Source organism: Pseudorca crassidens, chromosome 3 (genome assembly GCF_039906515.1).
Source record: "Pseudorca crassidens isolate mPseCra1 chromosome 3, mPseCra1.hap1, whole genome shotgun sequence".
NCBI classification, from domain to species: Eukaryota; Metazoa; Chordata; class Mammalia; order Artiodactyla; family Delphinidae; genus Pseudorca; species Pseudorca crassidens.
Genome location: NC_090298.1, coordinates 26,333,535 through 26,361,065, shown reverse-complemented (window position 1 = coordinate 26,361,065; position 27,531 = coordinate 26,333,535). Strand labels below are relative to the sequence as shown.

Genomic DNA, 27,531 nt, shown 5'->3' with positions numbered 1-27,531 from the left:
AATGGTTAAGATGGTAAATTTTATGATGTTTTTTATCAAAATAAAAAAAATATTAAATCTTTAAAAAGTGACAACAGGACAAAAGAGTTGGAATGTTGCTGACTAATGGACCTAGATACCAGAAAACAGTTTCTTGATAACAGATACAATTTAGAATACTAAGCCAAGCAAAGGGAAATTTTCCTCAGTGTGAAAAAGAAAATTAAGTTTAAAAGTAGAAAAAGGTTAAGGATTTTTAAAATCAGTATTTCCTACATTTTCTAAAACGACATGCTTTATGAGTGTAATTAAATTTTTTTTAATTTTAAAAACAAATAGTTTGTGTCTCTAACTTCTCAAGTTTATATACTACTACTTAAGGTTGGCTTTCTATAATTACAATGTAAGATTCAAATTAATCAGTTCTTAAAAGGCTTACCTTATTAGCTTCTTCTGTCACTATTCGATTAAGAAACTTCATCATAATTGTTGGTGCCACAGGGTTGAAACTGTCAAAGTTTTATAAAGGAAGATAGTGGTTATGTGATTAATTAAAAAATACAGTATGGGGGCTTCCCTGGTGGCGCAGTGGTTGAGAGTCCGCCTGCCGATGCAGGGGATATGGGTTCGTGCCCCGGTCTGGGAGGATCCCACATGCCGCGGAGCAGCTGGGCCTGTGAGCCATGGCTGCTGAGCCTGTGTGTCCGGAGCCTGTGCTCCGCAACGGGAGAGGCCACAGTAGTGAGAGGCCTGTGTACCGCAAAAAAAAAAAAAAAAAACAGTATGTATATAAAATTTTAAGCAGAAATTTCATTCTATTTCTATTCTATGTGATATAACACTCTCTTCCTGAATTTCTTTGGGAAACAGTAACCTTTGATTATTATCTCCACTGAGACTGTCAGAGATTATAAATATTAGAGGACATCGACCAATCTGCACATACTTCCTAAAATAACAAAAGATAGCAAGCAAGGTTGAAATTTAAAACACCTGCCATTTAATTTGGAGTTTTAGAAAACTTCACTGAAACTCACCTCAGAACTTCATGTAAAGTATGAGAATCTTGATGAAACTGGTTAGGTAAATCCTACCAAAAACAAAGGAAAAACATTAGCTCAGTTTCATTCCCATGTAAATTTATTTTCAGATTTATATCTACCAAAACAGGAAAAATGTTATCTATTCAATGTATTGTAACCAGAACTTTTGTAGAAATTAAGGGAGACATCAAATAGCTGATATCCTAAATAGTAAAACGTATCAATGGGATTTTGAGAGCAAACTTCTTAGGGTCACTATAAGTTATAATATTTTTTCTAAGATGTCATTTTCCAAATATTTTTTGCCTTTCTATACTTAGGCCATTAAATATTTAAAGTTCATTAACCCATAGCTACTTTATCCAAGTTTACTGCAAGAAACTTTAGGTTTCTTCTATTATACAAAGCCTTTATGTTATATTTTACCAGTACTAACACTATGGAGAGAGTTAATGTCATTACCACATGAAATATATCTTACAATTGTTTACTCAATAGTTACAGCAGAATTTCAAAAGCTGTCCTTACTTCAACTAGAATTATCAGTTCTCAGATCATCTCCAAACATTTGTAGTTTGTTATATTTTGTCGCTCTTAGTAGAAACTCTTTAAAAACTGCTATCGGAGGGCTTCCCTGGTGGCGCAGTGGTTGAGAGTCTGCCTGCCGATGCAGGGGACGTGGGTTCGTGCCCCGGTCCGGGAAGATCCCACATGCTGCAGAGCGGCTGGGCCCGTGAGCCATGGCCGCTGAGCCTGCCCATCTGGAGCCTGTGCTCCACAATGGGAGAGGCCACAGCAGTGAGAGGCCCGCGTACCTCCCCCCCCCCCAGAAAAAAACAAAAAAAACGTGCTATCTGAGACCAATAAGGAAATACATGGAAGCTTGATTCTGAAAGGAAACATATTTAACACTTTTTTTTTTTTTTTTTTTTTTTTTTTTTGCTGTATGTGGGCCTCTCACTGTTGTGGCCTCTCCCGTTGCGGAGCACAGGCTCCAGACGGGCAGGCTCAGCGGCCATGGCTCACGGGCCCAGCCGCTCTGCGGCATGTGGGATCTTCCCGGACCAGGGCACGAACCCGCGTCCCCTGCATCGGCAGGCGGACTGTCAACCACTGCGCCACCAGGGAGGCCCTAACACTTATATTTTCAACCAGTTATATACGCATCAATATTACACATATGTTCGTAATATACATTAATGAATACATTTACATATACATGAAGGAGCACACAATATTGTAGACTGTTTTTAATTAGGCAGAACAGTTCAAATTTAAAATAGAATATTCATTTCAAAAGACAAAAGTCACTATGAACAACAGTAACTTTTCTGTACCAATGAATGTAATATGGAGTTAACTGATTTCAGAACACAGCTGTTAGTATAAAAGTCATACAATTGGTAAAAATATTTATGACTTTGCCTACACAGTGAAGATTCTCCCAATTAGTGCATGACTATAAATGAGCTGTTTTCAATAATAATAAGTTTTAATTTAATTTAATAATAAGTTTTGGGCTTCCCTGGTGGCGCAGTGGTTAAGAATCTGCCTGCGCTCTGGAGCCCACAAGCTGTGCTCCGCAACAAGAGAAACCACCGCAGTGAGAAGCCAGCGCGCTGCAATGAAGAGTAGCCCCTTTCTCTAGTAGCTCGCTGCAACTAGAGAAAGCCCATGCGCAGCAATGAAGACCCAACGCAGCCAAAAATAAACACAAATAAATTTATTTTTTTAAAAACAAAACGCTGAAGGATATAGAAAAATGCCTAATGTATAAAATGCATTTTGGTATTTGATGGCAAATTATGGTTGATTCGTTTTTCGCAATATGACTTCACTGAAAATCTTTAGAAAATGATGAGTTCAAAAGGAAAATACATTTTGATGTATATTTTCATTTTTTTCTGTTCATAACTTTTTTGCATAGTGGTCATCATACTGATAAATGTTTTGCATCCTAATTTTTAATAATTCATCAAGCAGGCAGATATTTTTAAAGATCATGATATGTAGTACCAAATTTCTTGTCAAAAGAATCATCAGTTTATGCTGCCATGGAAAATGCATTATTAGTCTTCTTCACGTTTTGGACTTTCCTTCCTTCCTCCCTCCCTCCCTCCATCCGTTCCAACTATAGCTCTATGAGGCTAAGGAGTAAACAGTCTGTGTTGTATCACTACTGACATACTACTAAGTGGTGCACAGCAGGGGCTCAGCAGATACTTGTTTACTGACTTTATTTAATTGGTCATAATAGTGTCTTAGTAAAATATTCATGTATTTCGTTACTAATAAGAGTGTGTTTTTCAAACATTATTTGGTATTGTCTCTCATTTTTAAAAAGTAAACCTTTGATTGAAGTAGAACACAAGTACCGAAAAGTGCACGTATCATACATGTAAGACTCAATGAATTTTCACAAAGTGAATATGACTGTACTCAACACCCAGCTCAAGATTACCAGCATCCAAGAGCCCCTTTCCAGTCACTACCCAGCCCGTCAAGGTAGCCTCTATTCTGGCTTGAAAATACCATGTATTAGTTTTACCTGTTTTTGAATTATAAAAACTAGAATTGTATATTCTTTTTTGTTTCTGTTTTCTTCTGTATTATGTTTTTTTTTTGTTTTTTTGTTTTTGTTTTTGCGGTACGCGGGCCTCTCACTGTTGTGGCCTCTCCCGTTGCGGAGCACAGGCTCCGGGCGCGCAGGCTCAGCAGCCATGGCTCATTGGCCCAGCCGCTCCGCGGCATGTGAGATCTTCCCGGACCGGGGCACAAACCCGTGTCCCCTGCATCAGCAGGCGGACTTTCAACCACTGTGCCACCAGGGAAGCCCTGTATTATGTTTTTGAAATACCTATTGTTACAGTTAACTGTAGTTGGCTCATTCTCATTGCTGTATAGTATTATATGGTATGACTAAATTAAAATGTATTTAACCTGTCTGTGATTAATGGACATTTGCATGCTTTCAGTTTTTGACTCTTTTAGATAGCATACACGTGTTCACCAAACACTTATACGTGCTTTTTGGTGAGCATATATTTATGCTTTTCTATAGTGGATATATACCTAGGAGTGGAAATTCTGGATGTGTTTATATTAAGCTTTGTAGATACTTCCAAACAGTTTTCCAAAGTGATTGTGCTATTTTACCGTCCCACCTGCAATATGTATGAGAGTTCAAGTTATTCCACATTTGCACCAACACTTGGCATTTTTCTTTCTTTTTCAAGTTAGCCATTCTGATGAGTATTCAGAGGTATAACATTATGGTCTTAATTTTCATTTTCCTAATGACTAATGAAATGGAGCACCATTTCATATAGTGACCATTTGGATGTTGTCTTTTGAAGTGCCCGTTCAGGTCTTTATCTCCTTTTTCTGTTGGGTTATATCTGCCTTTTTCTCATTTACTTGTAGTTATTTTTTATACATACTCTATGTGAATCTTTTGTCAGATATATATATTGCCAGTGCCTTCTCTGTGATTGCTTTTTCACCATCTTAATGGTGATTTTTGGTGAACAGAAATTCTTTATTTTAATGTAGTGCAATTTACATATTTACCCTTTTTGCTTGGAGCCTTTTGTATCTTATTTGTGAAAACTTTGCCTACCCCAAGGTCATCAAGATACTCTTCTATATTTTCTACAAATTTAGGTCTATAATCTGTCTCAAATTTGTTTTTACAAATGGTATGAGATATGGGTCAATACTCATTATTTTCAGTATGACAGCCAGTTGACCCAGCACCATTTTTTGAAAAGACCATTCTTTCTTCACAGAACTGAAGTGTTACCTCGCCCTTAATTATGTCGACTCTGTGTGTGTGTATGTGTGTGTGTGTGTGCGTGCGCACAAACAATACAAAAGTGTATGAAGTAAAAAAGTGAACACCCCCTTCTAGACATGTGAAAATGAATAGGTGCTATAAATGGTTTGATTTGTTTTGTTTTAACCTGTACAGAGAGAATTATGCTTTTTTCTTTAAGTGGGATAACACTAAATATGTTACACAGCTTCACCTTTTACTCAACTGTTTCGGACATCCTCTATATAAATACATTGCCTCAGTCTTTAACACCTGCATGGCATTCCATAGTATGAATGGACGTTAACTTTTTTGGCAGTTCCTCTAGTCATGAGTATTTTGGAGGTCTCTATCTTTCCTCCATTACATATAAATACTTCAGGAATAGTCTTGTGTATCTATCCTTTTGCATTTGTGTGAGTGTTTCTACAAGGTAGGGTTCTAGAAGTGAAATTATTTGTTAAGACAGTACGCACATTTTAAATTTGGAAAGGGTTGGCCAAGTTTTCTCTAGAAAGGACATAGTTGGTAGTTCTAACCAACATTTTTAACAGTACCCTTTTTCTATACATCTGCCAGCAGTGGATATTACTAGTCACTTGATAGGTAAAAAGTCATCTGATTATTATTATTTGCATCTTGCTTGAACTCCTGTAGAATGAGCAGCTTTTATATAGTATTACATGGTCCTCTCCTTCTCATTTGCTTTTTGTTTGTATCAGTTTATTATACTATGTAACTGAAAGTTTATCAGTCATTCCAGTTTTTCTCTAGTTCCTCAGTTGACCTGCTTTGAAGACAGCTGTCTCAGTTGCTTTATACAGATTTATCCAAAGTTAAGCTTATAGTTTAAACCAAGGATTATTCAGTGCAGGCCAGTTTACCAGAAGTCAAATCACGGAACAACCAGTTTATTGATATTTTAAGAGTTTTCTCAAATTTTTGTTTCTTTCCTATCCCTGCCTCTACCTCTAGTAGCCAAATAGTTGATATGAGCTCTCCTAGAGCCACTTGAAGGTTTTATCCTGACTGTAGTTAGGGCTGGGGCAGGGCATAATTCAAGTTAGGAAGACTGCACTTACGGGAAAGCCTTTTCATTGTTTATATCATTGCTGTAGTAAAGCTTTGAGAATCCTGAATCAATTTTGCAAATCAGTTACCTAGCAGGTTGATTTTTGGAGAAGTAATTCTTTAGATATGGCTGACAGAGAGCCAGAGGGTGGGAGAGTATATCAAAATTCCCAGGAGGGAAGTGTAGTTTGGAAAAAACATCAATTGATATAGCATCTTAATATAACTTTGTATTTGGAAAGTTTAGAAAATACTGTGTTGTTAATACAAATTTTCAAAACTTAAGATTATACAAAGGTGTCTTAGTAGGACTATACAGGAGACATGGTAATGAAGCTATATAGTTATTCTCAGTGTAAGAAAAGAGGAAGGTATTTTTATATTTCTTAAAATTGAGTGTTACAGCCTTGAGAAATACTCGTTTAACCAGCTGTATTCTTTTAAATTTTATTTTATTTTTTTTGGCTGCATTGGGTCTTCGTTGTGGTGTGCGGGCTTCTGACTGCGGTGGCTCCTCTTGTTGTGGAGCACGGGCTCTAGAGCGTAGGCTCAGTAGTTGTGGCTCACGGGCTCCAGAGCGCACGCTCAGTAGTTGTGGCGCATGGGCTTAGTTGCTCCGCGGCATGTCGGATCTTCCCCGGACCAGGGCTTGAACCCGTGTCCCCTGCATTGGCAGGTGGACTCTTACCCATTGTGCCACCAGGGAAGTACCCCAGCTGTATTCTTAACACAAATTCCCTAGCAAATTGCCCCTCCCCCCAATAACCATATAAATAATCAAGCAATATAAACCGAGAGAATTGGGTCTCTAAGAAACAGTTTATAAAGTCTGTCAGTTCATTAATGACTGTCCAGATTCATTCCCCGAAACACAAACTCCAGTTTTTCCCGAATAATGAACCATTGTCACGGTTCCAGTCCCAGTGCTGGCAGAATTCCTGCTAACCTTAGCTTACCCACTCTCATTTCTCATTTATATCATGTCCTATTTATCTCAGCCAACGAGATAAAGATTACTTCCTAGCCCTCAGTGACATAGTTCCATAAATCCCCAACATAAACATGTAGCAAAGCAGACAAACCAAAAGAGCCAATTCATTAACATTAGTAAATTCATGGCAGTCTGCGAGCAAGTGGCCACATTATTTATCCGCTTCAGAAAGTCATTCCACAAATATTTCTGGAGTGTCTTTTTTTGCCTGACTGGGTGTGAGGGATGCAGCCCTTGCCCCGTGGGCTCTGCAGGACTTTGTAGTCACGTCTACTTTTCCTTATATTTCCGTAAGGATTTCACCTCAGGTTATCTGTCCTGAGTTTCTACTTTTTCACATTGGTAAATATCTATCCTTTTAGATTTTAGTTGCTATTTAAAATATTTAGCAGATTTCAACATGGATTTACAATTTCCCCTTCAGCATTACCAATTTTGCACCTGATGTGTGTATGTTTTTTAAAAAATTATTTCTAGTTCCGTGCTGCTATAAAACTCTCCTCCCACATCAGCAGCTTTGCACCTAATCTAGGTAGACGCGTTCTCATAAGCATTCAGTGGCTTTCCTTCTTTCACAGGTGTTCTTCTCCTAAATTGGGCAGTGCCCTTGGTTTGTAGGTTTAAGTGTTACCCCCTCCCACTAGCTCTTTGAGTTTTTTATTCTTTTCACTTTAAATTCAACGCCCCTACTCCTTTTCACTTTTATTTGAAGTGCCCTGAAGTCAGCCACTTGTAACTGCTTGTGGGGAGATTCTGGTGCCAGTGTGTATACCTGGACTTGCATATCTTTTCTCCTTCCACCAGGCACCAGCCTCCCCAAATAAAATCTGAATTTTTTTTCTAATCCTCGCAACAAAACAACCCTCTGCTGCTTATAGTATCCTAGACTCCTGATGTATCCTTACAGGCTTACAGTGCTCTTTAGTAACCTTAACGAATATAATGATTACAATCTAAAGACTATTTTACTCTTTCCTTGGTGCCTAGAATCTCGTTAGTGTGGCAGTTCCTCTCGGGGCTCTCTAGGTTTTCTTTATCCCTGCTGCCCTGTATGTGGACACGTGCAAGTGTAAGTCAACTTACTCTGACTTTAAGAGTTCTCTTGTCCACCTGGTCACTTCAGGCCCCCCTAGAAGCAGAGATTACCATGGGCTCAGACGGACAGGTAGGCATTATGACTATGCTGGGCTCCATAGCAAAGAGGGGAACATCATTGATTGAGAAAGACATGTCACGTGCAGGCGGATTAAAATTTCTATTGAGACAGACTGAGATATATGCCCTTAACCATGGAAGTTTGTTAATCAAAGGTGACTCCTGGGTTTAAGGCTGATGTTTTGTAATGAGGCATAAAAAATTTTTACTGCTGTGAACAATAATATGAAGGGTAGGTAGAACATGTCCTCCTGTGGGTTGATTGTATTTTGTACTTTAGTTACTTCTTAGACAGTTATTTTTTTTTAAGAGACTCTGTGTCTTTAAGAGAGCTCTGTTTTCAGAATGTTATCTGCAAAGATTCCTCTAGGAACAGTTGTGATTAGTCATCATCAGTCAACTTGCTTCTTGAAGGCCTAGAGCTTGTGTTTTTGTTTGTTTGTTTTCCATAATTGCTACATGGGACCACTCATAGTGCCTGGCACATGATGGTGAAAAACATGCTCCCGTCTGAGAGTCAAGTCCAGAGCGCTTCCTGTGCTCTGTAAAGCTTGGCAAGATCTGACTTCCCTGCTGCCTCCCTCACGCTCTCCTCCTCCTCACTCCATCCACGCTGGCCTCTTGGCAGTTCCTGGAACACATCAATCCCACTCCACCTTAGGGCTTTTGCTATGTTTTCTACCCAAGACACCCCACTCCCAGATAGCCTCATGGGGCTCCTCTGCTTCTTTCAGGTCTTTGCTCACATGACACCTCTTCAAAGACACCTTTCCTGACCACCCTTTTATGTGTAGTTGCCCAGTTTGACCCTTATTCATAGCAGTCATCTCTGATCTATTATTATGTAGTTGTTTTTTATTGTATCTTTCCCTCCACTGGAATATAAGGGTTTTGTTTTTTTTTTTCTTCAGAAGATGTTGGGGGTAGGAGTTTATTAATTAATTAATTTATTTTTGCTGTGTTGGGTCTTCGTTTCTGTGCGAGGGCTTTCTCTAGTTGTGGCAAGCGGGGGCCACTCTTCATCGCGGTGCGCGGGCCTCTCACTATCGCGGCCTCTCTTGTTGCGGAGCACAGGCTCCAGATGCGCAGGCTCAGTAGTTGTGGCTCACGGGCCTAGTTGCTCCGCAGTATGTGGGATCCTTCCAGACCAGGGCTCGAATCCGTGTCCCCTGCATTAGCAGGCAGATTCTCAACCACTGCCTCACCAGGAAAGCCCATAAGGGGTTTTGACTATTTAACACAGCTGTGTTTCCTAGGCCTGCTACATGATAGGTGCTTGGTAATTATTGAATGAATGAATGCATATTTAGATTAATGAATGAATGCATTCCTACATATATAGTGGCCCTGTAGCAGCAATGCCATCTAATTCCAGAGCAGCATCTGAGATAGAAAGACACAGATCAAAAAGAAATTTTGTGTAGGCTTCAGTTCTTAGCCCATAGCAACTTGAATTAAAATCTTTTATCTTCTTCCATTTACTAGTATCCCAGATTCCTTGGCTGCCATGAACTCTTCTATCTAGCACAAATAGGACCCCCTCGTTTATTCCTACCCATCTCCACCATCTTGGTCCCCTTGTTTCTCCATGAAGTGTTTGGTCCTATACCACTGTTCCTAGCATGTCTCATGACCTGGGAAGGGTAGTTATTGTTCTCTACACCTTCAGGGCTCTTGTCCTTCCTTTGGGTGGGACTAGGCAGAGAAAAGGTGGTTGTACATGCTGGTCAAGAACCTAAGCCCAAAGAGAAGGCAGAAGCCTGTGAATCTGAAATTAATGCTCACATTAGATCAATGTTTTTGATTCATCAAGTACCAGATTAATTGATTTTTTCCAAGGTGCTTTCATTATGTTCTTTGTTGTTTTTATCCTCTGTACTTGGTAATATATGCTTCTGTAAGTCTCAGAGTACTTGGTATTTTTTCCATGTACTAACTCCACAATGATTTCATGATATTAGTACAAGCTCTTTAGCTCTATTCCTCATGGCAGGTGCAGCACATTAGCACCAAAAAATTAGACCATAATGCAACGATAGCTTACTGAAAACATCCATAAATATCTCATAAAAGCTTAGAATTTCCTTAAATCAGTAACATCACTGTCAAAGAGCTTTCATCTGTTACCCTGTAAAGAGTGATAAAATACTTAAAACATAACACGGTTTTGTATATTATAAACTGTGGTTCTTTACATTAGGTGGTTTAAAATTTATTTAGGTAGGCACCTTTTTTATATTCCTACCTTACATATGGGCCTTTTATCATTTATAATGCCATTGTTGCCATTTTAGTAAATAAGGTAGTTTATGAGCACCGTTCATCAGTGAAACAAATGGCTTTCCTGTTATTTAGCACTTGGTTAAACAAAGGTTTAATGATGTAAATTCTGTACTACCTTTTTAAAAATGCTCTCTTCTCATTGTCTCGTTTTTCCTTATTGGGTGGATGACTGGCTGTTAATTGAGTAGCCTTATTTTTCCCTCTCTCTCCACCGTCCCCTAAGACGGAGGAAAGGAAGTACTGTCCATGCACCAGATCCTCCTTTACTTATTACGGTGTAGCAAAGCCCTGGTTCCCGAAGAGGAGATTGCCAATATGCTTCAGTGGGAAGAACTTGAGTGGCAGAAATATGCGGAAGAATGCAAAGGCATGATTGTCACCAACCCTGGGACGGTATGTGCTGGTGTTGACAGTCAGAGACTGAATCACCTTCGTTTCAGGTTTGAGTGTTTTGCAAAAACGATAACAGAACATTTTTAAAGATTTACGTACTCATTGCTTCTTGTTCTTTGAGTAATTTTTTCCTTTAAATATTTAGTAAATAAGAAAAACATAATGTAGGCATATTTAGTAGTAATTTCATCTGTTTAGTAAATTTATTCTGATTATTGTGGAGAATTTTGAAGTGTTTAGATATGTTCAGATCTAATTTTTTGCTGAGTATAAAAGTAATATGTCTTCACTATAGAAAATTAGGAAAATAGAAAAACGGCCCAATGAAGATAAAAATTACCCATAATTCCATTCTCCAGAGATGATACTATTCACTTTTCTAGTTTATTTAGAATAGACATATTTCATATTGTTTTGAAACAAAATTGGCATCATACTATTAAATATTAACATTCAGACCTTTTCCTTCTTATCCTCCTCCAGGAACAACCACCACAAAGTCGTTTCTTTTCCTTAGTCTTAAATCTCTTTAGGCGTGTAATAAAAAAAAAAGCCCCTAAGTTATTTAATTAACCCCCTGTTATTGGGCACCTAGGTTGCTTCCAGATTTTTGCTATAACAAATAATGCTGTGTTGAATTTGTATATATGTGTGTAAACATGTATACATATGTATGTATTTATCTTTGAATGTGTCCATTTAATTCCTTAAGGTAGGCACATTTTGAAGGCTTTTGGTACATGTTATAAATTGCCTTCCAGAGGGTTGTAGAATTTGCACTCTGACAAGGAGTATATGAGATTGCCCATTCCTTCATACGGTTATACTAGTTTAACAAAAAACTTTGTCAATTTGGTAGGAAAAAAATTGATACTATTTAGTTCAGTTTTCTGTTTATTTTGGTTTCTAGCAAAAATTGATATTTTAAATGTTTATTGACCTTTAAATTCTGATAATGGCTTATCGGTATCCTTTGTCTAACTTTCTTTTGTGGTATTTGTCCTTTTTTATTGATTCTTTGCCATAATTGTTACAAATATTTCCCATTTTGTTTTGTAAATTTTTGGCTTTAAAATTTGCTTCTAATGTTTATTTTGAGGTAAAAATATAAAAATCAAAGCAGAGAATTAATAGATAAGTAGTTTTCTCTTATAAAGAATATGCTGTTCTATATATTTATTAAAAAATTGTTTTGTCTAAAATGTTATTTCATAAAATAGTTATATATTGGCATCTTATCAGGATACAATTTTCCAAAAGTGGAGAATTAAAATACTTCTATGTAAAGAAACAGAGTAGTCTATTTAAACAAAGCTGTTGTTTTTAAAAGGCTGCCAAATTGCTTAATAGCCTTGATTCATAAAAATAAAAACTCTGGATCAATTTGTTGTAGCATGACAGTAACATCTGCACAAGCAAAATGTTGCTATTTTCAAATCGAATATTCCAACTAATACTGATTATTTTAAACAAATCTAGAAAGTGAAAGTTTAATAAAAACGTATTTAAACATTAAACTTGTTTAAAACTAAAAAATTTATACAATTTTTACTGTTATATTGTTTAGCCACACAAATAATTATTAAAGTAACTTTAAAAGAAGTATACAAGTCATAGTACTATGCAAGTGTGACTCTGGACTTAATTTTTCTTTAAACAGTTGCACAAATTTACATTTCTTCTGTCAGTTTTATAGTTGGGTCAGAGGATGGGTGGGTGTGATGGTGGTGGGAGACATGCCTTTTCACCTTGGTAGGTCTGCTTGAAGAATCCCATGATTTACTGTGGAAACACTTTCATCCTGGGGCTTTCTTCCACAGCCTGGTTAAAATTCCCTAAGATCCTAGGATCAGTTGGAGAGCTTTTGAAAATATAAGAATGCCCTGATGCACCCCACCCCATATGCTCCACGTAATGGGGTTCAAAGATCTGAAGTTTAAAAAAATAATCCCCAGTTGCTTCTGGTTCACTCCTTGCTTGTTTTTAGACAATGGCGTAGAGGATATTTACTCCATTACCATCATCATCATTCAACTCAGTTGTTGAGGGACTACTACGTGAGCCAGGTGCTAGTGAAGTATATACATTATATATGTTGCTTGTCCAGCTGCAAACTCACAGCATATCCATATGAAAGGAGTTTGTGATGAACTATTGAATCAATGGACCAATCTGAAAAAGCCGGTCAGGAAAGCTTGTAGTTTTTGGTGAGTCACTGGGCCGGGCTGCCAAGGAATTCTTCATAAACATTCTACTGTGGTATTTAAGGAATCAAGAAATTGTATAAATTATTGGCACAATTGAATGTACATACTTGAGATGGTATATGGCCAGTTTTAAAGATAATAAGGAGACCACAGGTTAGTCAGGGTGAAAGGTTTATGTTGGAAAGTAATTGGAAATAAATTAAGAAAGCTATGTTTGGGTGCCAAGCTTAGGGACATGTTGAAGTTAATTTTTTTTTTCTTCTTTTAGTATTTAGTCTTAGTGTAAAGGAGAAAAATATTATGAAAACTCAGTATAATAAAACATCCTTTCGTTATATCCTTTTGAGAATAGACCTGGCACCACATTTCATCCTCTGCAGTACTTGCTTTGGAAGATTGCCCAGTGGTAAGGATATTGGGGAATTTATTAAAATTTCCAAACCATTATGGTCACATTAAGTACTTTATTGCTGCAGAACTTAGAAGCATTAATCTCCCTCCCTAGGTACTTTGCCTCTGCTGGGGAATACTTTGGTCATTGGCGAGAATGTTTTTTATTCTTCTACAAAAATGGTGTGATAGATACTGTAGTGTGTGGCCAAAGTCTAGAACTTATTTCATCCCCTCCCCCTATAAATTAGAGATACTATAGATGTTTTAAATCACTATTTCCTCTGTTGATACCATAGCATGGTATTTAAAATAATGAAAACATGAATACTTCACTAGCGTTTTTCTGTGGGGCAGTCCCTCTTTTAAAAATGAATTCTGCTGCTTTGATGCATAAAATACTGGAAACAATTCTTAGACCCAAATAACATGTTGCTACTGTTGATGGGCATTTAAATAATTTTATCTTAGGTTTTCTGTGACCAAAATCTTCTCCAATTATTAATTTTGAGAGCAGAGGTCAACTTTTCAAGATGCTAGTAAAATTTTGACTGTTAAATGACATTGAAATATTCTTTAAAAACTGAAGTCTAAGTTGTTTTTTCACTAATCTAGATGAATTTACACAAATCTTTTTACTTTGTCACCAGCTTGTATCTGTCAGATGGCTGACTAGGACTACGGTTGTGGGTAGGGTAACCAGCTTGTCCCAGTTGCTGGGGGCTTTTCCAGTTTTAACATTGAAACCCCTGTGTCCTGGACAAACAAGTCATAGTTGTTGGGCATAGCTGTTCAACAGAATGAAGCTTATTGGCCTCCATGGGGATCAACTCCATAGCCTTGGCTCTAAAGCAACTGAGCCAAAGACGCCACAATCTCTTAGTAAGAATTTAGTTTCTAATTAGGGACTGCCCTGAGCATTGAGTATAAGCAAGAAGGTTGCTAAAGCACACTCTGTGATTTTACCATCTTTTCACAAACTTAAGCTTTCAAGATGAAAGATATTTTACAAATGGATCCTCATACTTAAGTAACTTAAGAAGGAACCAGCTGTTCACTTCTTTTTTTATTAGACTTGGGGAAAAAAAAAGACTTATGAAACTCTCTATTAAAATTTAAGAATGGCCTCCATGGACATAATAAGAGAAGCTTAACTATTTGGTCTTTGTACCACCATACCTTTTAATTTAAAGGTATAGAGTTAAAGGAATACACAAGGTACACAGAGAACTAATGGGGGAAAATTATATAGAGGCATCTGTCTGTGCCTTCTGCGTAGAAATAAGCTATTCATTTGAAATGTGAAATTAAAGCAGAATAAGTCAGCATATCTCTTTCTGGTCATGTGGAATACTTCCTCTGTGTCTTTGGAGAGGTTAAGGAAAAGTTACATCTGCCTAAGTGTCCTTTCAAAAGTTTAATTTTTAAAGGTTTCTATGTGGATGGCAAACAAGGACAAAATCATTGTTCATTATGCCAAATGGCACAAACTCATTTATAGGGATGACATTATAGTTTTTATATAGTTTAGCTGCTATGATTAAAGGGTTTTTAAATGACATTTTCCCTTTGGGGATGAGGCTTTCCTAGGGGAAAATCCGATTACTTTCTTCCCTACTTAGATTAAAGACAATACTTAAAGAATTCTTAAGGGAATAAATGGCTTTGATTTTTCTCTCTAGAAACCAAGCTCTGTCCGCATCGATCAACTGGATCGTGAACAGTTCAACCCCGATGTGATTACTTTTCCTATTATTGTCCACTTTGGGATACGCCCTGCACAGTTGAGTTATGCTGGAGACCCACAGTAAGATATTTTTCAGTGTTTGTCTCAGCCAATTTCACCTTCTACTAACAGCTGAATTACCGAGGAATCCCCTTTAGTGGATTTTTTCTTTTTAAAAGTTAAGACCTGAAATGAGCCATGTTTCCAAATTTAGGTTACCAAATGAAGCAGGTTTTGGTAGCTCCTGAAGAATTATTTTCTCTACATGTTTGACTTCAGGAAATTACTGTTCAATAGATTATCCTTGGCAGTCTTGGTCATATGAGTCCTGTATGTTTTTAACCTTTAAGGAACTTTTCCTTTATCCATCATTATAGTACTTACTGTTATGATTCTTTTTTATTTTTTTCAGTGCCTTCTAGAGGAAAGTAGCGCCATGTTGGTTCTTAGCACTGCCACATTTACGCAGAGTTCTGTTTTTTGGGTACATCTTAGTAAGAGCCCAACATCCCATGCAAAGTCAAGGGTTGTATTGGAAGGAGAAGCCATGACTTCTGACTCTTAGAATTGATGTTACTTTCCAACTGGCATGTTAGTGTTTTGCTGGGAGAAGATGAAGATGTGTGGGAATGGAAATAGTACCATTATATTCTTCAGGAGTGTTTGGATTCTCTACCTTGTTAAACAAACAGACCGTCTCCTGATTTAATTTTTTTAAAGGATTCATAATGGGAGAAAAGGGCATGGGAGATTTTCAATTCATAAATCCAATTCTGGCTGATATATTAGAAGAGGCTAAAGGGTTTTGTTCTTTTTTTCCCCCCTTTGGATAAAAGTATGAAGCAGTGAACCAGGCACTGTGTAAGTACTTCTTTCTTTCCTCCATTCTCTAAAAAAATGTTATCAAAAAGGAGACACCCAGCTAAGGCCAAGGAAGGAGCAGTTTCAGTATGACAGAAAATCTTAGGAAAGTCCTTTCTTTTCAGAAAAGTGTTAGTAGAATGTGATTAGGCTCTCGTGGACTCTCAGATGGCAGGAGTGTAAACTGATAAAAGACTTCATATTCTCTTCATTTCCAGGATGCTTTAACTGTGATCCAGGTTATAACATATTTGGCTACAAATATGCTTATTTTTGTCATGGCATATACAAATTGATATACACCATTTGTCTTTTTTCCCTTCCCAGTGGAAAAATGGATGTATGTAGCTATGTAGCTTGGGTATTGTCCCAAAAGGGGTTCTCTTTTCTAATACCCTCCAACTTTCACTTTCAGTGAAGGCATTTTGGACACGGACAGTATCTTTATTAAGTAAGAGGTCTTTCAACAAACATCAGAAAACACATATTTAAATAAAACGTGTTACTTTCAAAGAGGTAACAATGAGAAACCATACATGTTTCTGTGTCTCCCTAGGAATTTTTTCCAGAGAGATTCATCCGTATAGTGACACCTCATTTTCAACCCATGTAGGCAGCAGTCAATAAGTAGGTTGCAGATGCCTCTTGGTCATCCTGCCCCTCAGCGCCCCCAGATCACATCCTTCCTTAGAATGAAGGTCTGCTGCCATTAAGGATATTCACAGAATGCATTTATGATTGAGCAGGCCTGTTAGAACACCTGGCTTTATTGCACTTCAGATTTGCCTTCTTTTTGTCTGAGGTGTCTGTCTGTCCTTTTCCTTAGGTACCAGAAACTGTGGAAGAGTTATGTAAAACTTCGCCACCTCCTAGCAAATAGCCCTAAAGTCAAACAAACTGACAAGCAGAAGCTGGCACAGAGGGAGGTCGGTATTGGACCCTGTTCTCCTGTGACTAATGGTGATGCATTTCAGGTTTACTTGAGATTGTTTTTACAACAATCTTTAAAACAATTGGTTTAAAGAAACTTTAAAAAAATCACACTTTATTCCCGTCCTCACATTAGTATGCTGATTGATTTTTTTCATCTTTTAGTAGCTAAGGGACCATTTTCTCCCCCTAAAAAGGCCAGTTTTTTAAAGAAAGTTGGGAATAAATATAGCTTCTATAGAAGCTGAAGTTTAAAACGTGCTGGATCAGCCTTTTATCACTAATTAGGCTGCACATAGTACCACTTATTCAAATTTTGTGGTCTTAAAGTTGTAAAAGATTGGCTTCCATATGTCTGTTAGTTTGGTAAGGTGAACTGATTTTCTAAGGTTTTATATCCCAAATTCCATATTTCTTTACTAATGGGTAGTATTATCTGAACTCTAGGATCATTTGTGTTTTAGTTTTAATTTTAAGAATAAATGGATTCAGTATCAACATAAATTTTGTCTTAGTAAGGTTTTATTCTGTTGCCATAGTGTAAGAGCAAGGTGGGGGTTTTTAAAAAATATTTATTTATTTATTTTGGCTGTGCCAGGTCTTGGTTGCAGCACACGGGATCCTCACTGTGGCATGCAGGATCTTTAGTTGCAGCATGCAGACTCTTAGTTGTTGCATGCAGACTTCTTAGCTGAGGCATGCAGACTCTTAGTTGAGGCATGTATGCGGGATCTAGTTCGCCAACCGGGGATCGAACCCAGGCCCCCTGCATTGGGAGCACAGAGTCTTAGCCACTGGACCACCAGGGAAGTCCCAAGAGCAAGGTTTTAAAGCTGGCAAAAGTGTTTGAATTCTGACCTCATCACTTTCTGTGACTTGAGTCTGTCAGCTTCATTATAATAGGACGGAACCAAGGCCAAGAGAGGCTGACTGAAATGTCCCTCTGTTGGTGCACCCAGGGAAAAAGGTGGTTGTATGGACTTGGAAATACTCCATTTAACTTTCCTCCAGTGGTATTGGCCTGTAGTAGGAACTTAATCAATGGTGGAGCTGGTGGTGGTTGTACCTGTTGTAATTATGAATTCCTATGAGATTTTTATTGAATAAGCGTACAAGTATAAAATTATTTTTTATCATTAATTATTTGAAGGGCGGCATAAAAGGGAAGAGTCAGTTCCTGTTTATGTCTTGCAGAAGTTTTGGATCACTGTCTTTTTTTAATAAAATGTACCCTTGCTGCAAGTGTATGCAAATTGGAAGGCAGCTTTGACAATTACATGGGTTTCTGGTTAATTTACTGATTGTCTTTCTTATATGTAAATGCTTAGCATAAGGCTTGATTTAAATATAATTTTTACATGCTGATTTCAAATTCCAAACACCACATTTTGTTTCTTTTTCAGTAAAAGGGCATTTTTTGTTTGAACTTGCCAGAGTAGTTGATTTGGTTTACTTTTTTTCTTATCCATTTACCAGGAAAAGCTGGCTTATCCCCAAGGCCTTTATTATTTTTTTTTAATCTAATTTGGCGAGAAGAGGTTTGACTACCTGAATGTAAGGGTGAATGAATCCAGCTAATTTACTAATGCTTGTTGTTTGGCTTAGTATTGCTTTAGAACTTAAAGGTTACTCATCATAATGGGGTCTTTTCTAGGAAGCACTCCAAAAAATACGACAGAAGAATACCATGAGGCGAGAAGTAACAGTGGAGCTGAGTAGCCAAGGATTCTGGAAAACTGGCATCCGTTCTGATGTCTGTCAGGTGATGACACTTCTAAGAACACAATTATACCCAAACACTCTTCCTTTAAAAGGCGTCTGGCACTGAAGTCTTCCTAATTCTGGGAAGTTTCTGCAGAACATATTACCTGTAGCTAAATGGAACACCAACCATGAATTGTTTTCTATCATTTGGGTTTTGTTTTTGTGTCAGTTTTCATGTTGTCTTGTTTCATTGTGTGTGTGTGTGTGCTTGTGCATGTGCACAGTGGGGGCATGGGACGCACTGACTTAGTAATGCTCAATTCTGTCTCTGTACACTGAATGAAGGCAGGTCTGTTCTTCAAATGCGTCTGCCTGTTTGAGCTCGTGCGTAGGTGCCTGTCAAAAGAGATCCTCCAGCAGCTCTACAGGCAGATTCCTGAAGGTCGTGTGTACAAACTTTCCAGACTGATGACTCAGACTTATATTGCAGAGAACGGAAGGCATTTATGAACAGAAACAGTATACATTTCATGTTTGAGCCAAATGATAATATTTTTTCTTTGGGTAAACTTAATAGAGGAACATTTCAGCTATATATATAACTGGCTCACTAATAAGTATTTTTGTTTTCCTTATGGGTGGAATTTTTACCAGACTAGAGGTCCCCCAAACCGAGCATGTTCTTTGACTCTTCACGTGATTCTTTGGTTAACGATTGATATTGGTTGCACTCCATGGGAATTACAGTAAAGGAAATGATTACCCAGGCGGGAGTCAGGTAATGCAGTTTGCTATGTTCGAACTTTTGGAATAATACTTCCAGGCTGCCACCTATCTGTTGTAATGGTAGCATGTATTGTAATAAGTTCAGATACTCTTAGGTATTCATTTCATCATAATGAGTTTTCTTTTAAAAAAATCAATGTTGGCATTTAATTATTGTATTGAACAGTGGAATTTAATTGTATCACTGAAGGAATTGCTATGTCATTCATTTACCATGTGAAGCTAAGTGTTTTTGTGCTAGGATGAACTGCTATTGATGCAGTATTGCTAAATAGTTTGAAAATAATCATCTACAGTGGTAGCCAGTACATCCACCAAGTCCTCAGTTATCTTGCCAATTGACCAGTTTTTTTTTGTACTGTAAGTATTTTCAGAAGCGACTCTCTTACTTCCGTTGATCCTTTCTTAGCGCCACTTGGAGCCGTATCACCCAGTTTTTCTGTTTGCTAGTGTTTCTCCAAAACCAACACAACACCATAAGGCCAACATAATGTCTTAAGACATCGTAAGAACAATGAGTGGAATCTTCAACAGTCTGCTCAAAATCTGGTAATCGTGGTGATAAGTCAAAGTTGATTGTTTGAGATCATAACATTGAGCAGCATGAAGAACTGGAAAGGACCTGAGAGTTCTTCTAGTTCAGTGGCTTTTAAACTTGTGTTTTTGGTTGACTTTGAAGTTTTTGTTTGTTTGTTTGTTTTAAACAAAACCCTGTGGCGCCCTAGTTTGTAAAAAGATAAAAAAACAACTGACTGATGAGTGGTGGGTATGAAGGGAGTATCCATCCCATTGCACGAGATCTCTCTCCCACCCTGTGGAGCAGTCCTTAAGGCAGTTTTGTTCCGCTGAACACAGTTTTTTTGAAAGCATTGAGCTCTTTGTACCCTTTGTTTTGGTAAAACAAATAGGGGTGCTGAATGATATGTTCCCCTGCCATTTTATGGCCTTCAGCTGTGACACAAATAGCTCCTCAGCTGGATTGGAAGCAGCTTGAGGAGGTTATCTTCTCTCTCTCTGTGTATATTATATTTTACATTCTGTTTTGAGGTTGTTAGGCAAACACACTCCATCAGTTCTTTTGACTAACTGGACCTGATTAAAACTTTGGCAAAGGTGAATACTTCTTTTTTTTTTTTTTGCGGTACGCGAAATACTTCTTGATCTAATAATGGTTCCTCCATCTGGAGGATTCCTGCTCTTCCACAGAAAACTGGCATCTGTTTCAAAGCCATGCTTCCATTCTCCTCTCCTATTTTTTTTACGAGTAACATTGGCTCTTAACTATATTTAATTTCTTATCCCAGAATAAATGTTTTCTTTTTTGTGTGTGTTCCTTAAATAAGATGGCAGGTAGCATGTAATAATGTAGTTTAAAACATTCAAAATAAATGCATTTAGTATTTTTCGTAATGAAGAATAAGAATCTGATTGAGAAATAGCAGTTAAATGAAATTATACACTGAATACTCTGAATAACCCTGAAGCCTGTGAAAAAATGGACTCATACTTAATTTTAAGAGAAAGAGGCTGAGCGCAGCTCTAAAATTGTTGGGTGGGGGCAGGGAGAGGTTTCATCTATTTGGTAGTTCCTCCGTGTAGAACCTACTTTTTGTTAGTAATAATTGCTAGTGGGTTGCTAGCGAAAGCCTTGTGATGCTGTCAAACTGCCACTGGCGATAAAACTATTATGATGAATCTAAGGCAGAGCAACCTAAGGACCAGCATTTCACTCTAGAAGTGGAATTTCCCAACCAGAGAAGACAGCAAGGGTTGTTAGGAGATAAGAAAATTCTACCTGATGCCCCAATCAGTGTTAGGAGGAATGGAAACCTATGGGTGGTCCAGTAACCTGTAATTACACGTGAACTAAATGCAGACTTGAACCATGTTTAGAGAGAAACTATTGAAAGATTTTCTCAGTGTTACTGCTTGTTAGAGTGAATTCCGGGTAATATGGAAGAAAAAGCAGAAATCAAAACCAAACTGAGGCTGAGAAATTCAGCATTATGACTCAGAAGAGGAAAAAGGGTATCATGTGGCTACAGTATCTGTGCTTTAAGAATGGGGTTTTGGGGCTTCCCTGGTGGCGCAGTGGTTTAGAGTCCGCTTGCCGATGCAGGGGACGCGGGTTCGTGCCCCGGTCCGGGAAGATCCCACATGCCGCGGAGCGGCTGGGCCCGTGAGGCATGGCTGCTGAGCCTGCGCGTCCGGAGGCTGTGCTCCGCAACGGGAGAGGCCACAACAGTGAGAGGCCCGCGTACCGCAAAAAAAAAAAAAAAAAAAAAGAATGGGGTTTTGCACACCAAAGTTGAATTGGTGTCTTAGAGGAGTAGGTACCTGTGCCCTGTGCTATGCTAAGGAGGTTGTCCATGGAAATCAATAAACTGAATCACAAGAATGAAGGATGAATAAATGTGACACACAGAGCTGTCAAAAAAAGGAGCAAAGAATCTGCATCAGGACAGTCATATAACCAGTATGAGGCTTGTGCAAAACTGGAGGACGCTACAGCTCCTTATTTTTATGAGGAGGCATGGTGCCTGACGAACTACACGTCATGGCTGGTGTTTGTATTGAGTAGACAGAGTTGTATTTGGACTGATTAATAGCTGGCTGTCTTCCTATAGTGACTCTCTAGAATGGGATGGAAGCCGGCCATGTGTTATCAAACTAACTGATGTTCTTGCTCAGTGATTTAGCAGGTGATGACTGAACAGTGAAAAGAAACATCTCTAGGGATTAAGAGATTTTGGACAACACATTGAAGGAAGTATTTTCTAAGTTAAAACTTGGGGGAAAAAAGGAAGAACCTCTGAGAGGCATATGGCTTCACAGTTATTGTTAACAAAATCTTTGGACCATGTGAGAGACTTGATTTTTGTTTTTCTTTTTTTTTTTTTACTGGAGAAGTAATGCTTCTTGTGAAGAAAGGGAAGAAGATTTTGCTTAAAAGCTAACTGGCCTGATAGAGAACTATTATTATACTTTTATTTTTAAAAATATCAATATTACAGTAGTAGTATATCAATATACAAGATTAGAGAGGAAAGTATAATGAACTCCATGGACTCATCAGTCAGTTTCAACAGTATCAACATTTCTATAATATCAAATGCTAGTCAATGTTCACATTTTCCCAATTGCCTATTAAATTTATTTGCCTGTTTGAAATGGACTACAAACAAGATCCATACTTTGCGGTTAGTTGATGTTTTTTTAAGTCTCTTTAAACTGTGGGTTCTCATTCCATTTCTCCCTTTGCTTTCCTTGCAAATTTTTATTGTGGAAGAAACTGGATCAGGTATTCTGTAGAGTTCCTAAGCTCTGATCAGGGTTTCCTTGATTGCAACTTTATAGGGTAATTTAACACGTGTTTCTGTCCCTTGTATTTCCTACAGATTGGTAGTTAGATCTAATACTGTGCCATCTAATACAGTACCACTGGCCACACATGGCTATTTGAATTTAAATTAATTAAAATGAAATTAAATGAAAAATTCAGTTCTTAGTTGCCCTCACCACATTTCAAGCACTTAATGGATACCTCTGGCCTAGTGTCTGTTGTAACAGCACAGATACAGAATATTTCCATCATCATAGAAACTTCTGTTGGACAGCTGTGATGAGTTTAAAGTTCTTTTTTTTGAAGGACTTTTTCATAGGGAGTAGTGTGGTCTCTCTTTTTTTTTTTTAATAAATTTTAAAAATATTTATTAGGGTGCACTGGGTCTTAGTTGTGGCATGTGGGATCTTTGTTGCGACACGCGGGATCTTTAGTTGTGGCACGTGGGCTCTTAGTTGCGGCATGTGGGATCTAGTTCCCTGACCAGGGATCAAACCCAGGCTCCCTTCATTGGGAGTATGGAGTCTTAACCACTGGACCACTAGAGAAGTCCCTGGTCTCTCTTTTTCGTGTGTGACGTTATTAGTTATTGATGGATCATTACCTAGGCCCAGTAATTCATTAGGTGTTGCCAAAGTGATATTCTATCTTTCCTTCTGCATTTATCAGAATACTTTTATAAAGGATATTCCCCTCACCAGCTATTTGATTACGCTGAAGTACAGATCCCATATAGGACAAAACCAAAAAAATTGCTCATTCGATTTATTCCATAATACATACACAAACAGTAGTCTTAGAATAACAGTATTAATGGCACCACCAACAATATGATTATGGGAAGTAGGTGTTTGTTTGTTTGGGGTCTTTTTGTCTGTGATGATAGCTGTATCCCACCAGGCATGCACACTCAGATTACCATGTTTTAAGGTCATTTCTGCTTATACCACAAACTGGATACACAGATTCATTTATTTTATTTTACTTTTGATTTTAAAGGTTCCTTTTAAAAATTACATATTGTCTTATAATTATGTAGTATATTTACCATGATTCCAAACTCAGATTTACAAATGCAATTATGTTTTTCAAAAATCTAATTTCTATCTCTGTTGCTTCCACCTTGTTCTTGCCACTTTCCCCCCCACCCCAAAGGTAACCATCTTTTAGAAATGATTTAATTTTTCCCATTTTAATATAAGCAAATAGACACACACACACACACTCTCTTGATATACGTGACCTCCGCTCTGTCAAACTGTTTTGAAGTTTTGTGGTCACTTACGAGGTCTATTTTATTTGCCTTTTTTTTTTCTTTCCATATCTCTTTTTGTATTTAGGAAAGATTATATTTTTGTTCTAATGTTTACCTTTATTGTATAATTAAATTTCTCCCTCCTCTCCCTCTCTTTCTATGTGTGTGTATCCCGCTGTCTGTTAATGAAAATAACTACTATCTGCTACAGCTGGCCCTTGAACAACAGGGGTTTGAACAGCTTAGGTCCTTTTGTCTCAGTGTCCAAAGATTTTTTTTTTTCTTTAAAAACTAACAGTAGTTTTACTAGAATATGTCTCAGCTCTTTTGGTTAATTTTTTTCAGATATGCTGTGTGCCCTTTCAATATATACTTTCACATTGTCTTTCATCTCAGGAAAGTTTTCTTGAATTACTGATTTCATTATTCTATTGTTTTGATTTCTTTTTTTTTTTTAACATCTTTATTGGGGTATAATTGCTTTACAATGGTGTGTTAGTTTCTGCTTTATAATAAAGTGAATCAGTTATACATATACATGTTCCCATATCTCTTCCCTCTTGCGTCTCCCTCCCTCCCACCCTCCCTATCCCACCCCTCCAGGCGGTCACCAAGCACCGAGCCGATATCCCTGTGCCATGCAGCTGCTTCCCACTAGCTATCTACCTTACGTTTGTTAGTGTGTATATGTCCATGACTCTCTCTCGCCCTGTCACAGCTCACCCTTCCCCCTCCCCATATCCTCAAGTCCGTTCTCCAGTAGGTCTGTGTCTTTATTCCTGTCTTACCCCTAGGTTCTCCATGACATTTTTTTTTCCTTAAATTCCATATATGTGTGTTAGCATACGGTATTTGTCTTTTTCTTTCTGACTTACTTCACTCTGTATGACAGACTCTAGGTCTATCCACCTCATTACAAATAGCTCAATTTCGTTTCTTTTTATGGCTGAGTAACATTCCATTGTATATATGTGCCACATCTTCTTTATCCATTCATCCGATGATGGGCACTTAGGTTGTTTCCATCTCCAGGCTATTGTAAATAGAGCTGCAATGAACATTTTGGTACATGACTCTTTTTGAATTTTGGTTTTCTCAGGGTATATGCCCAGTAGTGGGATTGCTGGGTCATATGATAGTTCTATTTGTAGTTTTTTAAGGAACCTCCATACTGTTCTCCATAGTGGCTGAACCAATTCACATTCCCACCAGCAGTGCAAGAGTGTTGTTCCCTTTTCTCCACACCCTCTCCAGCATTTATTGTTTCTGGATTTTTTGATGATGGCCATTCTGACTGGTGTGAGATGATATCTCATTGTAGTTTTGATTTGCATTTCTCTAATGATTAATGATGTTGAGCATTCTTTCATGTGTTTGTTGGCAGTCTGTATATCTTCTTTGGAGAAATGTCTATTTAGGTCTTCTGCCCATTATTTGATTGGGTTGTTTGTTTTTTTGTTATTGAGCTGCATGAGCTGCTTGTAAATTTTGGAGATTAATCCTTTGTCAGTTGCTTCATTTGCAAATATTTTCTCCCATTCTGAGGGTTGTCTTTTGGTCTTGTTTATGGTTTCCTTTGCTGTGCAAAAGCTTTGAAGTTTCATTAGGTCCCATTTGTTTATTTTTGTTTTTATTTCCATTACTCTAGGAGGTGGGTCAGAAAGGATCTTGCTGTGATTTATGTCATAGAGTGTTCTGCCTATGTTTTCCTCTAAGAGTTTGATAGTTTCTGGCCTTACATTTAGGTCTTTAATCCATTTTGAGCTTATTTTTGTGTATGGTGTTAGGGAGTGATCTAATCTCATACTTTTACATGTATCTCTTTTTTTTTTTATAAGGACTGCTATTATATGCATCTTGTATCTTCTTTGCTTATTTTCCATATCTATCATTTTCTCTTAAATCCTTCATTTTTTCTGATTTTTTTATTTTTTCTAAAAGTTTTTCTTTTTTCCATCTTTTATTTCTCAAAGGCAGTAGTCATTGGTTAATATGCTGTTGTGTTCCTTCTGTTTAGTCTATATTCTTGAAATCATTATTTCCTTCTATGTCTTTTTTCTGAGTTTTGTCACTTCTTTTCAGATCTTCCTTTCCTCCAGTCATCTCATTTCTGAATTAATATAGTATTTATTAATAGTTTTCCTTATAAATGTTATTGTTTTCTTAATTTAGTTTGTTTTGAAATAATAGGTTACAGCTTTCATTGGTTTTATTGGCATGTTTTTCTGGCATTTTATTATCAGAGGTATCTTGTTCTATTCCTTTCATCTATTTTCTTATAAAATCCTTGAGTGTGATTTAATCATGATTCTTTTCCATTGCTCTTTAGGTTAAATCTTGTTAAATAAGTGAAGTATTTTCCTGTGCTCTTTTAAAAAATATTTATTTATTTTTATTTACAATTTTTTTTGGCTGCGTTGGGTCTTCATTGCAGCATGAGGGATCTTCGTTGCAGCGTGCGGGCTCTTTGTTGCGGCACATGGGCTTCTCACTCTTTGTGGTGCGCGGGCTTCTCTCTATTTGCAGTGTGCAGGTTTTCTCTCTAGTTGTGGCGTGGGCTCTGAAGTTTGTGGCACGCAGGCTCTCTAGTTGAGGCACGCGGGCTCAGTAGTTGTGGCATGTGGGCTTAGTTGCCCCATGACATGTGGGATCTTAGTTCCCTGACCAGGAATCAAACCTGCATCCCCTGCATTGGAAGGCAGATTCTTTACCACTGGACCACCAAGGAAGTCCCTATTTTCCTGTACTTTTAGGAGGAAATGTAAGCCAGAATAGTTCTCATGGCTCTAGAGCCTCTCCTTCTGTTGTTTTTGAAAAGTGATTTAAAAAATGGGGGGTGGGTGCTCATCATATCTGACATCTGCTGCGTCTGTTTTATTCCTCTACTTTTATCTGGACATTCTCTTTCTTTTGCCTTTTATTGTTTCTCTCCTGCTAAATGTGGCTTTTACTCCTAGCACTTTCTTTACACCATGGGGCTTTACCCTGGAAGGGAACTTGAGTTTTTAATTTTGAGCATTTTTAGGGCCCAGGTTTCTCCCACAGTGTTAGACTGTCCTCATACTCATCCAGTGAATTGGATTCTGTAGAGCCCTCTCCAGTTTGGGCCACAATTCCATTGAATATATGTTAATTTGGGGGCTCTTCCATTCTTGGGGTCATCAGAAGCCCTGCTGTTGTCCCTGTGTTTTTTCTCTCTCAGATGCTGAGACCACACACAGGTCTTTGTCCTCACCCACACTTATTTTGGCACTCGTGGGGATACCTTGTCATCTAGTTTTTATGTATTTATTGTTCACAGGTCTATTTTGCTATACTGGTTGCTCATTTTTAGTGGAGAACTTGAATAGATTTAAAAACTGTGCACTGCCATTTTCTTACCGTCTTCCAAAGGAGCTTTTAAAAATGAAAGCAGTTTCTAGGCATGAATGGAGTGGGGAGGAGATGCTTAGTGATTGTGTGTATTTTAACATTTCAAAAATTGATAATTTAAAAAACTGAGCTGGAGCCTCGTAGATAACCTTGAGACTTGTTTGTCAGGGATACAAGATGGACATGGGTCATATATACCTTTCCATGGTGGTCACAAGAAACATACCT

At 37.8% G+C, this 27,531-nt stretch overlaps 1 protein-coding gene across 13 annotated transcripts in view; it reads left to right on the top strand.

Moving 5' to 3' along the window:
• DROSHA (drosha ribonuclease III) overlaps positions 1–27,531 on the top strand; it is a 139,369-nt gene that overhangs the window by 47,038 nt on the left and 64,800 nt on the right. For 7 of the 13 annotated variants that reach the window (XM_067730449.1, XM_067730444.1, XM_067730441.1 and 4 more), the window contains 5 exons: positions 10,560–10,729; positions 13,289–13,342; positions 15,009–15,133; positions 16,740–16,839; positions 18,498–18,605. In XM_067730449.1, the coding sequence (XP_067586550.1) occupies positions 10,560–10,729; positions 13,289–13,342; positions 15,009–15,133; positions 16,740–16,839; positions 18,498–18,605 (557 nt within the window). The remainder of the gene's footprint in view (positions 1–10,559; positions 10,730–13,288; positions 13,343–15,008; positions 15,134–16,739; positions 16,840–18,497; positions 18,606–27,531) is intronic. The other 6 variants (XM_067730452.1, XM_067730445.1, XM_067730453.1 and 3 more) reach the window with 3 other exon arrangements.